This window comes from Scyliorhinus torazame, chromosome 10 (assembly GCF_047496885.1).
Source record: "Scyliorhinus torazame isolate Kashiwa2021f chromosome 10, sScyTor2.1, whole genome shotgun sequence".
NCBI classification, from domain to species: Eukaryota; Metazoa; Chordata; class Chondrichthyes; order Carcharhiniformes; family Scyliorhinidae; genus Scyliorhinus; species Scyliorhinus torazame.
The window spans coordinates 217,077,478-217,093,641 of record NC_092716.1 but is presented as its reverse complement, the minus strand read 5'-3'; the positions used below and the strand labels follow the sequence as shown (position 1 = coordinate 217,093,641).

Below are 16,164 nucleotides of genomic sequence, written 5' to 3'. Positions count from 1 at the left end.
TTTTAGATTAACTTATGTTTATAGGCCAGCCAGGAGTGCTTTGGATCAGTCAAATCTTGAGGTAAACAAAGGCATGAATGAGAGTTTAAGTTGTGAAATTTTACCCAGCAACAAGTTAACACCTTCAGGATGGTCTGAAAATGGTAGATTAAAGGAGAAAGGGAAAATAATTCTTTAAAATCCATACACGTTCAAATATAGTGTTGATATTAGAATGATGAACAAACAAGCAACATTATCAACTACACTGTTTTTCATTATAGTTAATATTTTTTAATGAATTTTATGATCATTGCGGTTGTACCTCAACTGCTCAAATCAAGCTCCTGAAGATCAGCAAAAGCATATGGTCAAATTTCAGTATAAACCTGCTTCAGCTCTGCTCTAACATGGTGCCTTAATTGCAATGTCCAAACAGTATCTCCTCCCACTGTAGTAATGGGAATTTATCTACTTTACTACAGATTGGGGAATATTGCCCCCGTAAGCCCAAGGAAAGTTCCCTCTGACCTTTACTCTACTTTTTGCTCCGTATCCTCCCCCCCCCCCCCCATATCACCACCTCCCACCAACCTCCAATTAGCTGCTACTAGAACTCATCCTTTCCCAAGAAATCAAAGCCTTTGATATTCCAACAGACTATGTGCTTTTAAAAATGAAACATGGCATTTCCTTTTCACTCACTCCTGAAAACAGTAACATAACAATTTGATATCTTAAGTGTTGTCTTGCACTTAGCCAGTAGTTGATTATTTCAATAAAATACAACCCCTACGCAATGAACTTACCTGGGGACTTGATACTGTTTTCATGTGTCCCAGGATTGCTTCCTTGAGCTGGTTCACATCATTTTCTGTCTGTTCATATTCTTTCCATGCATTCTCCAACTCCTACAGAAAAATGATACAGGAGTTTGTTTAATTCCACAGTGTATTCGATGGAAAAACAAATACGCCAATGAATGGATTTGAAATGAGTGGACAATAGTTATTTTATTGTTCTCACTCATGGTCTATTTTATTGACTCATCATCCCGCAAGGCACTGTTAATGCAGCAAAACGTAGCACAGATCACTATACAGTTTGGCAAAATTATCTGAATGACCTCCCTCAATATTAAATGTGAAGAAAAAGGGGAAATTGAAGATAGTATTCGATTTAAAGAAGAGGCATATAAATAAGCAAGAAAAAGCAATAGAGAGGAATGGGAACAGTTTAAAATTCAGCAAAAACAGACCAAAGTATTGATTAAGTAGGGGAAAATACAATATGAAAGAAAGCTAGTGGGGAACATAAAAACTGACTGGAAAAGTTTCTATAGTTATGTAAAGAGAAAAAGATTGATAAAAATGAATGTTGGCCACTTACAGTCAGAAACGGGGGAATTCATAACAGGGAACAAAGAAATGGCTGAGGAACTAAATACATACTGTGCTTCTGTCTTCACAAAGGAAGACATGAATAATGTACCGGAAGATCTGAGTAACACAAGTTTTAGTGATGAGTTGAAGGTAATTTGTTTTGTAGCGAAACTGTTTTGGGGAAATTAAATGCGATGGAAGGCAGATAAATCCTCAGGGCCTGATAATCTTCATCCCAGAGTACTTAAGGTAGTGACTCTAGAAATAGTAGATGCATTGGAGGTCATTTTCCAAAATTCTTTGAACTCTGGAATGGTTCATACAGACTGGAGGGTCGGTAATATAACCCCACTATTCAAAAAAAGGAGGTAGAGAGAAAACAGGGAACAGACCAGTGAGCCTAATGTCGATATAGGGAAGTTGCTAGAGTCAATTATCAAGGATTTCATAGCAGAACATTTGGAAAACAATGGTATAATCAAACAAAGTGGGCAGCATGGTAGCATTGTGGTTAACACAGTGGCTTCACAGCGCCAGGGTCCCAGGTTCGATTCCCGGCTTGGGTCACTGTCTGTGCAGAGTCTGTACTTTCTCCCAGTGTCTGCGTGGGTTTCCTCTGGGTGCTCCGATTTCCTCCCACAATCCAAAGATGTGCAGGGGTAGGTGGATTGGCCATGCTAAATTGCTCCTAGTGTCCATAAAATGTAAGGTGGAGTTACGGGGAGAGGGTGGAAGTGCGGGGATAGGGTGGAGGTGTGGGCTTAGGTAGGGTGCTCTGTCCAAGGGCCGGTGCAGACCCGATGGGCCGAATGGCCTCCTTCTGCACTGTAAATTCTGTGATTCTGTGAAAGTTAGCATGGATTTTCAAAAGGGAAAACACGTTTGACAAATCTACTAGAATTCTTTGAAGACGTATGCAGTAGAGTTAACCAGGGAGAAACAGTGGATGTGGTGTATTTAGACTTTCAGAAGGCTTTCGACAATGCTCCACATAGCAGACTATTATGCAAAGTTAAAGCACATGGGATTATGAGTAGTGTCTTGGGATGGATAGACAGCTGGTTAGCAGACAGGAAGCAAAAAGTTGTAATAAATGGGTCATTTTCCCATTTGCAGGCAGTGACGAGTGAGGTACTGCAACATTCTGTGCTAGGACCCCAACTGTTCACATTATATATTGATGATTTGGATAAGGGAACCAAATGCATTATCCCAAAATTCGCAGGTGATATAATGTTGCGTGGGAGGTTGGCTGTGAGGAGCTGGTTTAGCACAGTGGGCTAAACAGCTGGTTTGTAAACCAGAACAAGGCCAGCAGCGCGGGTTCAATTCCCATACCAGCCTCCCCGAACAGACGCCGGAATGTGGCGACGAGGGACTTTTCACAGTAACTTCATTTGAAGCCTACGTGTGACAATAAGCGATTTTCAGGAGGATGCAGAAATACGTCAGTGGGATTAGTGGGCATTTGCATGGTAGATGCAGTACAATACAGATACATGTGAAGTTATCGGCTTCGGTAGCAAAATTAGGAAGGCAGATCATTATTTGAATGGGTGTAAATTGAGAGAGGGGGATACTCAGCGAGTCCTTGGTGTCTCAGTGCATCAATTGCTGTGGGAGGACGAATAGGACGACATCTGACTATTTAAGACTGTACCGAGGGACAAGGCAGGGGTGTCCCCTCTCCCCACTGCTGCTTGCGCTAGCAATAGAGCTGCTGGCAATTGCCCTGAGAGCTTCTAGGGGTTGGAAGGGGCTGGTACGGGGGGGTTTAGATACTTAGGGATACAGGTGGCGCGGGACTAGGGCCGTCTGCACAAGTTGAACTTATCTCGGTTGGTGGAGCAAATGAGGGCTGAGTTCCGGAGGTGGGATGCGGGGAGAATGCAGATGGTTAAAATGACAATCCTCCAGAGATTCCTGTTCATCTTCCAGTGTCTCCCCATTTAGATTCCGCGGTCTTTTTCAAGAAGGTCAATAAAATGATTATGGGATTTGTGTGGGTGGGAAAGTCCCCGCGGGTGAGGCGATTGATGCCCGAGAGGAATCGAGGGGAGGGGGGGGGGGGGGGGGGGGGGGGGGAGCTGGCGCTGCCAAACTTTGGTAACTACCATTGGGCGGCCAACAAAGCTATGATAAGTAAGTGGATGGTTGATGCGGGGTCGGTTTGGGGGCGAATGGAGGCCGCTTCGTGCAGGGGCACCAGCTTGGCAGCCCTGGTTACGGCACCCCTGCTGCTCCCGCCGGCGCGGTACTACACCAGCCCTATAGTGGTGGCGACTTTGCGGATCTGGGTCCAATGGAGAAGGCACGTGGGGGAAGTAAGAGCATCGCTTTGGTCCCCAATCTGCGACAATCACCGGTTTGTCCCGGGGAATATGGACGGTGGGTTCCGAGCATGGCGGAGGGCTGGGATTGAGAGGATGGGGGATTTGTTCTTGTAAGGGAGCTTCCCGAGCAGGAGGGCGTCCTAGGAGAAATTTGGGCTGGCGAGAAGGTACTTGCAGGTGCGGGACTTTCTACGCAGACAGATTCCATCCTTCCCATGCCTGCCACTTAGGGGGATCCAGGACAGGGTAGTGTCCAATGGATGGGTGGGGGAGGGGAGGGATCTCGGATATATATAAAGAACTTATGGGAGCAGAGGAGACGCAGATCGAGGAGCTGAAGCTTAAGTGGGAAGAGGAGCTCGAGGGTGAGATGGAAGAGAGCTTATGGACGGAGGCGTTGTGTAGGGTAAACACAACCGCAACATGCGATAGGCTCAGCCTGATTCAATTCAAAGTCATCCACCGGGTCCACATGACAGTGGCCCAGATGAGTACATTTTTTGGATTGGAGGACAGGTGCGCCAGATGTTCGGGAGGACCTACGAACCACGTCCACATGTTCTGGGCATGTCCAAAACTCTGGGTACTGGCAGTGATTCGCGGATGTTATGTCCCGGGTACTGAAAACAAGGGTGGTGATGAATCCAGAGGTGGCTGTTTTGGGGGTTTCGGAGCACCCGGGAGTCCAGGAGGAGAGAGAGGCTGACGTTTTGGCCTTTGCTTCCCTGGTAGCCTGGCGACGAATTCTGTTGGCATGGAGGGACTCTAAGCCCCCGAAGTCGGAGGCCTGGCAATCGGATACGGCGAGCTTCCTCGGTCTGGAGAAAATTAAGTTCGCTTTGAGGGGGTGACTGTCAGGGTTCGCCCGGAGGTGGCAACCATTCATCGACTTCTTCGCAGAAAATTAATCGTCAGCAGGGGGGGGGGGTTAGGCTGGTCCTTGTAGGAGGGGAGCTGGTTTTCTTGCACTATATTGATTGTTCTTTGCACACTGTTTTATATTGTTGTTATTATGCCAAAATGTCTTAATAAAATTGTTTATCAAAAAAAAAGTTGTGTAATTTCAAGGAGGAGTTAGATATAGCTCTTGGAGCTAAAGGGATCAAGGTATATGGAGGGGGAAAAGAAGGCTGGATCAGGGTATTGAACTTGATGATCAGCCATGATCACAATGAATGGCGGAGCTCAAAGAGCCAAATGGCCTCCTCCTGTTCTATTTTAGTCCTGAAAGACGTGCTGTTAGGTGAATTGGACATATTGAATTCTCTCTCTGTGTACCCGAACAGGCGCCGGAGTGTGGCGACGAGGGGATTTTCACAGTAACCTCATTGCGGTGTTAATGTAAGCCTACTTGTGACAATAATAAAGATTATTGATTTATATGTATGTTTCTATGTAAATCCTTTTGGAAATGGCCAGAAAAAAAAATATCATGCTGAGACCTCAATGATTCCGATTAACACACTGATGATTGGATTATGAAGGGGGAGGGATTAATCCCAGCTCCAATCTTGACATATGTACTTTAAGAGTCAAATGAAGAAACTAATTTCTCCTCCCTAGCCCATGCTTCAGAGAAGAAATCAGGACTATTTAGACTCCAAACATTTGGCCTCAAGTGGAGTGCGTCACTTCCCTGAAGACAATTCTCAGAAACACCCGAACAATTGGTTTGTATGAAGTCCAGTGTCATAGCAAAGACCTGAGAATATAGATGGTACTTAATAGCCCAATTCCTTTTTGAAGGAGCTTATCATTACAGCTTCAATTGCTTGACCTTGTCATCTGATTCATATATTCTCTACGACGGAGCTTTTCCTAGCTCCAGTCTTGCATTAATTTCCCAAGAAGAGTTCAAACATTCATTCAAAAGACCAGCAAAATGTTCGACCTGAACAGTTTGCTAATCCACACCATAAATCTTTCGAGATTTCTGACTCAGAAAAAATGTTGCTCATAGTTTGCATTTGGCCTCGGAGAAGCACTACTGTTCAGCACCAATGACCAAACTTTTTAAAATATCATTTAACCCTTAAAATGCTCAATGTGTGACAGGTTATAATTGAAGGCAGTGCGCAGTGGTTTATTGCACATCTCACGTGGTGTGTTGCCTCACTGATGCCAGTGTAAAGGACATCCAGGAAAGGGTGCAGAATATTCTGCAGGGAGAAGAGAGTAAGCCAGAAGCTGTTACATGTTAGTACCACTGACAGAGTGTGCTCAGGCCTATATTTGGATTTTCAGGAGCTAGGGAGGAAGTTAAAAAAGACATCAAAGGTAGTGATGAGGAGGATGGTGTCTTTTGAGTTCAAAGACGATGATTGATAAGCAGACTCATCAACGATGAACACGGAGGCCGCTATGAAGACCCTGTCTGGGTGCACAGGGTCAGATACATTTTAGGCATTGCAACTCATGTTGTGACAAGGACAGATACACAAGGAGAGCTTTTTACGCAGCGTATGATAATGACCCGCTGTTCGCTGCCAATAAGTGTGGTGGGGACAGAGACAGTTGGTGATTTCAAAACAAAATTGAATGGGCACTTGAAGGAAATAAACTTGCAGAGCTACAGGGATGGAGTAGGGGGAATGAGACCGAATAGATTGCAATACAGAGAGACTTGACTGCCTCCTTCTGTGCCTAAATGGCTCTATGATTTCAATAACCAATCATCATTACTTGAATAAAATGACTCCAAACGTTTGACCTCAAAGAGAGAACCTCATTGCCCTAAAAGTTGAAACACAACTGTGGCAATACTCTGAATACTTCCTACCACGGCAGTAACAGTTTTCGACAGCACTCGTACCTACCAAGCTGCAGCTATACTGTAGGTTCTGACTTGCTGGTTGCAACGAGGGCTGCATATTTGTTACATTGCAGAAAAACTGCATTCTGACTAACAACTTTGCTCTCCTTATTATCAATTTTTATGAACAGGACAGCAGACAGAAACGAACATTTTAATATGATGAGAAACTGAAAGAGATTCTACACAAGGTTTTCAGGTTTCCCTTAGTATCTGATTGGTTGCTTGAGCACATCTAAATGTGGCTTCTCACCAGACTGAAGTTATATCAAAGTGAATGGAATTAAAAAAACAAAATCCAATTAAGGGGCAATTTAGTGTGGCCAATCCACCTACCCTGCACATCTTTGGGTTGCGAGGGTGAGACCCACGCAGACACTGAGAGAATGTGCAAACTCCACATGGACAGTCACCCGGGGCTGGGATCGAACCCAGCAGGCAGCAGTGCTAAGCACTGGGCCACTGTGCCGCCGTTGTGAGTGGAAAATGAAATTGATATGAAGCAGCCTTGTGGTAGAGTTGTTACAAGGTTTGGCTTTAGTGTACTCAGTGTGTGTCAGACACCGAACCTACAATGCCACCTTCAGTCAATTGATTATTGAGAACTGATATTTTGAGAATGGTCTTTTTCATAGACTTTGCAAGCTGCAATAACTGGTTAAATGGTTTGACGTGAAGTATGTAGGGAGCACTTACTGTGCAGACTTTTGAAATCTCGGCTCTGATTTGAACTAGGTCCTCTTGCAGAAGTCGCTGTTGATAGGCAATCTTCTCAGTGTGGGTTGGCTGACCTCTGTATTGATCCAGTTGCCTATGCGTTACGTCCAGTACTGATTCAAGCTTGTCCTGAAGAGACATGACAGATTAGAACTGATTGGAAGCCATTCTCATTATATCTGAATAAAACGAAGGGTGCAGTTATCACCAACACCCAGATAAGCAAGTTTCTGTTGAAGCGACATCAGTGAATGGACACTTTGGAGAGAAATGTGGAGAAGTGCAGTGACGGATCCACTGACAGAGCCCCAAGGGAAGGAGGTTGGCACCCAAGATATGCAAGTTTGACAAGACAAGAGGTGAAGCTGCTACTCATAAATATGCAGTGACAAGAGCTGCAACAGGCCATTGGAGAATATAGAGAGTGACATATAGGATTGCTATGGATGCGATCAAATAAGGCTCACACCTGGAATGGTGGTCGGAGTAGAAGGAAGTCAAAGGACTGTGGAGAGCATAAAGTATCCGAGAAATGAAAGATTGCATGACTGAGTGAGAAGAGGAGTCGGAGACGGGAGTTAAATATCTGGCAGCAGGAGTGGGGTGGAAGGCCAGGGGTGCAATGGAGGGAAAGAAGTTACGGGCTCAAGTCTAGATTGGCAGCCAAGATGGGCACGTGACTGTATAGGGGAGGAATCTGGATTACCCAAGTATGGCAGAAATTATGAGACACAACTTGGCTTTAAACAGAGGACCTTTTCCTCTTACTTGTATCAAATAGATTAATAATTGCTACACTTGGTACAATATTGAAGTCACCAAATGTTGACCTACAGGTGCATAACTTGGATCAAACCAACTCAGCAAACACTAAACCATTCCCCAAATCAAAGCTCAAATATCCAACTTAAGTTGCTCTTTTTCAAAAGATTGAAAGTCTCCTACTATGGATTTAGTGGTAAAGGCACTGATCCTCATCTTTGCTCATTCCCTAGTGGTTTACTGGCTGAAGGCATCAATTCCTTGTCCATACCGAGTCAGAATGGGATTGTGAGTAAACATTCATGATTTATAAAATTTGTCTCCAATCCTTTCCTCATGCTAATTTCAATTGCTTGGATTCTTACACTCTATCTAGAAGCGCGATGAAACATAGCAATTCACCTTTAAGGTTTCAGCACCAGCCATCTTCAGTTGTTGGGACTGTTACCAATGCGCTGGCTTCACTTTGTTCTACCCTCATTGAACAAGGTGGGCAAGCAAGCAAAATCCACCATGACAAATCATTCTGTGGTTGTCTTAAGGCTCCAGAGAAGAGCCCTGTCCTGCCTTTGTCTGACACCCAGTGCAGATTCAGTATCAGTTTCTGCGGCCGCTAAGATAGCAAACATTTTCTTTGTCTGTTCACAGGACTGGTCTGGTAGCTTCATGATCACCATTACTGATTCCAACTTATTATTTTAGATCAAGTTAATTAACTGAATTTAAATTCAGCAGCTCCCCTCGTGGGTTATTCATATTGGGCACCCTGATCTCAGATTGAAGTTAAAGACCCTTTCCCCCATCATAGCTGACATAGGGGCATTAAAGCCCTCCCCCCCCACCCCCCCCATCTCACATCACCTATGGGGGCCTCACCCCAGCCCCACCGTAACATCAATGCAGGCCTTCCATCCCCACCCACAATAATACCAATTCAGGTCTCCGTGCGCTCCCCCCCCCATCCCGCTCCCAATGCTAGCAGCTGCCCTCCAAAAAATGGGAAGACAGAGTGCCACTGACAGGATCAAGGTGCAAGGGCAATGCCCAGCCAAGTCCCTCACCATCCGAAGACTATACTCACTTCTGAGCCCCCAGTACAGTCATCACAACTGGTTTCTGTTTTTGAAAATGAGCAGTGATGGGGCTGGGTGGTGGGAACATATGCTGAAGCGAGAAGCAATGGTGTGTAGCCGTATTTGACAAGGCAAGGGAAGAGATGATGAATGGTAGGACAAATGGTGTACAAAGAATCAGAGGGACCTTGGTGTGCATGTCCATAGATCCCAGAAGACAAGACAGGTAGAGACGGTACTTAAGGCATATTGAATCCTCAGAATCCTTACAGTGCAGAAGGAGATCTTTTGGCCCATCGAGTCTGCACTGACCCTCTGAAAGAACGGTCCATCTAGGCCCACCCTATCTCCATAACCCCACGATGGCTAACCTGCCTAACCTGCACATCTTTGGACTGTGTGAGGAAACCAGAGCACCCGGAGGAAACCAACGCAGGGACAACTTGCAAACTTCACACAGTCACTCAAGGCTGGAAACAAATCCGGGTCCCTGGTACTGTGAAGCAGTAGTGTTAACCACCATGCGTTTTAATGACCTCTTTGATTAAATGCAATGGGAAACATGCATAAAATATAAGAGCAGGGACGTTATTATGGAGCTTCATAAAATACTCGTTGGGCCACGCTGGAGTACTGTTTACAGTTCTGCTTGTCACACACTTGGAAGGAAGTGATTGTACTAGAGAGAGAGTGGAGATTCATCAGTATATTGCCCATGCTTGATCGTTTCAGCTATCAAGAGAGACTGGATTGGCTGGGGTTGTTCCCTTGAAGTAGAGAAGACTGAAATGGGTCCAGATTTAGGTATATAAAATTATGTGGGACATAGAAAGGGTGGTAGGCTCAGGAGGTTTAGAGAGAATTTGAGGAAATACATTTTCATCCAGAAGATGGTTGGAATCTGGAACTCACTGCCTGAAAGGGTGGCAGAGGCAGGAACCCTCACAACACTTAAGAAGTACTTAGATGAGCCCTTGAAATGCCACAGCATACAAGGCTAAGGGACAAGTGCTGGAAAATGGGATTGGAGTAGATAGGTGCTTGACAGCAAGTACAGACACGATGGGCCGAAGGGCTTCGTTCCGTGCTGTAAAAACTCTACTCTATTAGTCCAGGTTTTGGGACTCGCAGTTCAGTAGCACAACCACTACACCACTGTTTGCCCATCAGCTCACTCCCTATCAAACCCACTCAGCAGATCTATAAAGCCACAGAGACCAGGAAGGCCCAAGGCTCTATCGCCAAATTGAGAAAGTTATACATTCTCAAGCTGAGCAACAATTGTCCTCAGTACCCCACTCGACTGATCATGCTGGGAAGTACACTTGTGGGCCATCGGTAACAACAGGGTCGAGACTTGCAAAGGGAACTCCTTACAGTCAAACAGTTGGCCGTAAGAATCACTGCTTTAATCAAAGAGGTAATTTAAAAGAGAGCCAAACAAAAATAACTGCAGTGTTCTCTTTGAAAATAGTTCCACAGAACCCAACATTGCACACTTAAACTTCACTTGCCTGAAGTGCGCCTTTCCTGAACAGAGCTTATGGATTACCACGTAATTGCTACTGGCTAATAATTCAGCTGAAGAGTAATAAACAGAACGTTAACCTATTTTGATCACTCTGTTGTGTATTTTTTTTGCATTAGGTGTTTTATTACAGAAATTGATTCCTGGGATGGGACGTTTGTCTTGGGGGAGCGATCAAGCAGAATTGGGGTCCAAAGCTTTTGGAGTTTAGAAGAATGAAAAATAATCGCATTGAAACATACAAGATTCTGAGGGAGTTTAATTTGGCCAACACTGAGAGGCTGTTTCCTCTGGTTGAAAAACCTAGAACTCAGGGTCATAGTCTCCGGATAAGGAGGTTGGCCTTTTTGGACTGAAATCACATCACTCAGGGGGTTGTGAAGCTTTGGAATTCCCTACCCCAGAGGGCTGAGAGGATATTCAAAACTAAGATCAATAGATTGGGAACTAAGGGAATCAAGGGATTATGGGAAGAGGACAGGAAAGAAGAGTTGATGGAGAAATTCAACTATGAGCTCATTGAATGGTAGAGCAGTCTTGTGCAACATATGGTCTGCTCCTACACCTATTTCTTATAATATGTATGGCACGGTGGCACAGTGGACAGTGATTAACACTGCTACCTCACAACGCTAGGGACCCGGGCTCAATTCCGGCCTTGGGTGACGGAACACTCCTGTGTTCAGCTGGCACATTCTCCCCGTGTCTGCGTGGATTTCCTCCGGGTGCTTCAGTTTTCTCCCATCGTCCAAAGATGGATTGTGGATTGGTGGATGGTCAGGTGGATTGGCCTCGCTAAATTGCCCCTCAGTGTCCAGAGGTTGGGTGGGGTTATGGGGATAGGGCGGGGGAGTGGGCCTAGGTAGTGTGCTCTTTCGGAGGGTAGGAGCAGACTCGATGGCCACGTGGCCTCCTGCTGCACTGTATGCATTCTATGATGTACATATTTCACATTTGTGCTGTCATTCTGCCTCTCCTTGCAGTGTACCTTATCCATTTTCAGCTGCAAAACTTTGGCTTCCAGGTCTTGGAGACTTTTGTCCCGTTCACAAAGTCTGCTCAGTTTAGCCTAGAGGCAGAAGGAATGAATATTTATTAAACAGTAAGGAAGCTGTAAACAATGATTTGGCACTATTGGTGAGAGGATTGCAAACAGTGTGATTCTATCACCACCAATCTGAAAAAAAAAACATAACTCCATTTAAAATTAATTACTGAAACAGCAGCTACCTGACCAAAAAACATGTTGCGTACAAAGCTGGGCTGAGCTCATTTTAACTGTGAATTGTCCGCTCCCCATCCGACATGCCTGTCCCGGGCAAGATATACTGTCAGAAATGCAATGAGCTCAACTTCATCATGGGTTGCTGCAGCTGACAGGTAGGAGAACCATCCCCTAACCAATCAAGTAAAGCCTAAAAAAAACGATTTCAGTAAAATCAGTAACCGCATGAGCAATGAACATCCACTAAATTCTCACCAAATCCAACACTGCAAATAAGGTTACTAGCCAATGAATTGTCCATGTATCTCTGGGATCCAGAGAACGTCACGGAATAAATTCACTGTAATATGATGCACATGAAATATAGCAAAGATTAACACAAGTACTGACATGGCCATTTTCAATATCTGGACGTTTTGGCTGGTTTAAAAATGCAAATGTTTTGTACTTTCTCTTCCTTCACTCCATCCGTTGTTTCTTTCACAAACTCTTACTTTAAAACTTCCGAAAATGATATTGGAAGCCAAGAGGAAGAAAGAAAACAAGCTGAGAAACAAACAAACAAGTGGTTAGAATAGATGGGAATAAATTAAATTTGTTAGAAAGATTTAAACTAATGTGGCAGGGGGGTGGGAACCAGTGCGTTAGCTTAGAAGGTGTAATAACTGAAGGGGAAACCGAGAACAAAAATAAGAGAACAAAATCATCTTGTCTGCTCAAACGCAGTGGTTTGAAGTGTATTTGTTTCAACGACAGAAGTTATAGCAGGTAATGCAGATGAACTTAAGAGCACTTATTAGTGCTTGGGATTATGATGTTGTGGCTAAAACAGAAATGTGGTTCAAGGAAGGGCAGGATTCGCAGCTGTACGTTGAAGGTTACAGATGCTTCAGAAGAGATAGAGGGAGATGCAAAAGGGGTGGGGGTGTAGCATTACTCGTTAAGGAGAATATTATAGCCGTACTGCGGGAGGACACCTCGGAGAGCTCATACAATGAGGCAATCTGGGTAGAGTGCAGGAACAGGAAGGGGGCAATCACAATGTTGGGCGTTTATTACAGCCCCCCCCCCAACTGCAAGAGATAGAGGAGCAGATAGGTCGCAAGGTTTTGGAAAGGTGCAAAAGTAACAGGGTTGCTGTGGTAGAGGATTTTAATTTCTCCTATATTGATTGGGACTTCCTTAGTGCTAGGGGCTTGGATGGGGCAAAGTTTGTAAGATGCATCCAGGAAGGCTTCTTGATGCAATATGTAGATAGTCCAACTAGGGAAGGGGCAGTACTGGACCTGGTACTGGGGAATACGCCTGGGCAGGTGGTTGAGGTTTCAGTAGGGGAATATTTTGGGAGTAGTGACCACAATTCCATAAGTTTTAGGGACCCTTTGGATAAGGATGAGGGTAACCCTTGCATTAAGGTGCTAAACTGGGGAAAGGCAAATTAAATTAAACATTAGGCAGGAATTGAAGAATTTGGATTGGGTGTGGCTGTTGAAAGATAAATCAACATCAAATATCTGGGAGTCTTTCAAGCGACATAAGGATTCAGGAAAGTCACGTTCCTGAGAGAACGAAGGATATGTATGGGAAGTTTTTTTTTAAACAAACAATTTTATTGAGCTATTTTTTGGCATTGTAAACAGTTACAGATAACAGAAATGTGCAAACATCAAAATAAAACAAATACTTCAATCAAACCATACTGCACATGCCCGCCCCTCTCCCCCAGACACTACCTGCCTATTTATCCCTCCTACTCTCCTCTAATCTCCCCCCCTCCCCCGCTGATGTTCACGCTCCCGCGAAGAAGTCGATGAATGGTTGCCGCCTTCGGGCGAACCCCAAAACAGATCCCCTCAAGGCTGACTTAATGTCCGAAAGCCACAGTTCGGTCTTCGGGGGTTTTGAGTCCCTCCATGCCAGCAGTATTCGCCGTCGGACTGTTAGGGAAGCAAAGGCCAGAACATCTGCCTCTTTCTCCCCCTGGACTCCCGGGTCTTCCGAAACCCCGAAAATTGCCACCCCTGGACTCATCACCACCCTTGTTTTCAGCACCCGGGACATGACCCCCTGCAAATCCCTCCCAGTACCCCCTAAGCTTAGGACATGCCCAAAACATGTGAACATGGTTCGCTGGTCCGCCCACGCATCTAGCGCTCTTGTCCTCCACCCCAAAGAATCTGCTCATCCGAGCTACCGTCATGTGGGCCACCGAAATGACCCTAAATTGAATCAGGCCGAGCCTGGCACATGTTGCGGTTGAGTTTACCCTACTCAGAGCTTCCGCCCAGAGCTCGTCCTCCATCTCCCCGCCAAACCCCTCCTCCCATTTGAGCTTCAGTTCCTCCATCTGGGACTCTTCCCCCTTCATGAGCACCTTGTAGATATCCGAGACTCGACCCTCTCCTCCTTCTCCTCTAGAGAATATTCTGTCCTGGATCCCTATTGGCGGGAGGCGTGGGAAGGATGGGACCTGTCTGCGTACAAAGTCCCGCACCTGAAAGTACCTGAAGTCATTTCCCCTTACCAGCCCAAATTTCTCCTCCAAGCCCCTCAAACTCGCAAAGCTCCCCTCCAGGAACATATCGCCCGCCCTCCTCACCCCCGCCCGCCGCCATGTTCGAAACCCTCCATCCATGTTCCCGGGGGCGAATCAATGGTTATCACATATTGGAGCCGAGACAGACGCACCCACCCCCCACCCCCACATGCCTCCTCCACTGGCCCCATATCCGCAGGGTCGCCCCCACTACTGGGCTGGTGGAGTACCTGGCCGGCGACAGCGGTAGGGGAGCCGTGACCAGGGCTGCCAAACTGATGTCCCTGCACGAAGCCGCCTCCACTCGCTCCCAGATAGACCCCGTACCCACCATCCACTTCCGTATCATGGCTATGTTAGCCGCCCAGTAGTAGTTGATCAGACTCGGCAATGCCAGTCCCCCCTCGCAGCGATTACTTTCAAGCATCGCCTTCTTCACCCGCGGGGATTTTCCCGCCCAGACAAAGCTCATGATGATTTTGCCAGTCCTTTTGAAGAAGGACCGTGGGATAAAGATCAGGAGGCACTGGAAGATGAACAGAAATCTAGGGAGGATTGTCATTGTTACAGTCTGCACCCTCCCCGCCAGTGACAGCGGGAGTGCATCCCATCTCCTAAACTCCCTCTTCATTTGTTCCACCACCCTAGTCAAATTTAACTTATGTAACCTGCCCCAGTCTCGTGCCACCTGTATCCCCAAGTACCGGAAACTTTCCCCAACCAGCCTAAATGGCAGCTCCTTCAGTCTATTCTCCTGGCCCCTTGCCTGTGCTACAAACATCTCACTCTTGGCCATATTTAATTTGTACCCTGAAAACCGGCCGAACTTCCTCAATAATTCCAGTATATTTTCCATCCCGGTCAGTGGTTCCGACACGTACAGGAGCAGGTTGTTCGCATAGAGAGAGACCCTATGTTCCACCCCCCTCCCCATGTCATTCCCTTTCACCCCTTCGCAGCTCTCAACGCCATCGCCAACGGCTCTATGGCCAGCGCGAACAGCAACGGGGAGAGTGGGCACCCCGGCCTGGTCCCGCGGTGTAGTCAGAAATAATCTGACATTATCCTGTTCGTCCTAACGCTAGCTCCTGGTACAATAGTCTGACCCAATTAACCAGTCCCTCCCCGAACCCAAACCGTCCAAGCACCTCCCACAAATAGCCCCACTCCACCCGGTCGAAGGCCTTCTCAGCGTCCATTGACACCACTACCTCCACCTCCTTGCCCGTCGGGGGGGATCATGATCACATTAAGCAATCTTCTCAAGTTAGCCGTCAGCTGCCTGCCTTTCACAAACCCTGTCTGATCGTCCCCAGTCACCTCCGGTACGCAGTCCTCAATTCTAATCGCCAGGACCTTGGCCAGGAGCTTGGCATCCACATTGATCAGGGAGATTGGCCCGCAGGATTCCGAGTCCTTGCCCTGCTTCAGTATCAGCCTCCTCCGCTCTAATCGGGGCCCCCAGCCCGTCCACTAGTCCCCTGCCTACTTTTGGGAAGGTTAGTCCATCCAGGAACCTTTTCATCTCCACCGCTCTTCCGGGGGTTCTGAAGTGTACAGCTTACTATAGAAGTCCCGAAATACCTTATTCAGTCCTGCCGGGTCCTCCACTCTGCTCCCCTCCCCATCAACCACTCTACTTATTTCCCTGGCTGCCTCCCTCTTCCTGAGTTGCTGCGCTAGCAATCTACTGGCTTTCTCCCTATACTCATACACCACTCCCCTCACCTTCCTAAGTTGTTCCATGGACCTACCCAGTTCCGCCTGCAATCTCCGTCTCTCCCTGAGTAGGTCCTCCCCCGGGGACCCCGCATGCT

The 16,164-nt window shown here is 46.4% G+C and overlaps 1 protein-coding gene across 13 annotated transcripts in view; it reads right to left on the bottom strand.

Annotated features, from left to right (window-relative positions):
* Positions 1-16,164, bottom strand: part of plekha7b (pleckstrin homology domain containing, family A member 7b) — a 713,202-nt gene that overhangs the window by 107,460 nt on the left and 589,578 nt on the right. For all 13 annotated transcript variants that reach the window (XM_072466383.1, XM_072466384.1, XM_072466385.1 and 10 more), the window contains 3 exons: positions 11,575-11,655; positions 7,203-7,352; positions 789-890 (listed from right to left, as the gene is read on the bottom strand). In XM_072466383.1, the coding sequence (XP_072322484.1) occupies positions 789-890; positions 7,203-7,352; positions 11,575-11,655 (333 nt within the window). The remainder of the gene's footprint in view (positions 1-788; positions 891-7,202; positions 7,353-11,574; positions 11,656-16,164) is intronic.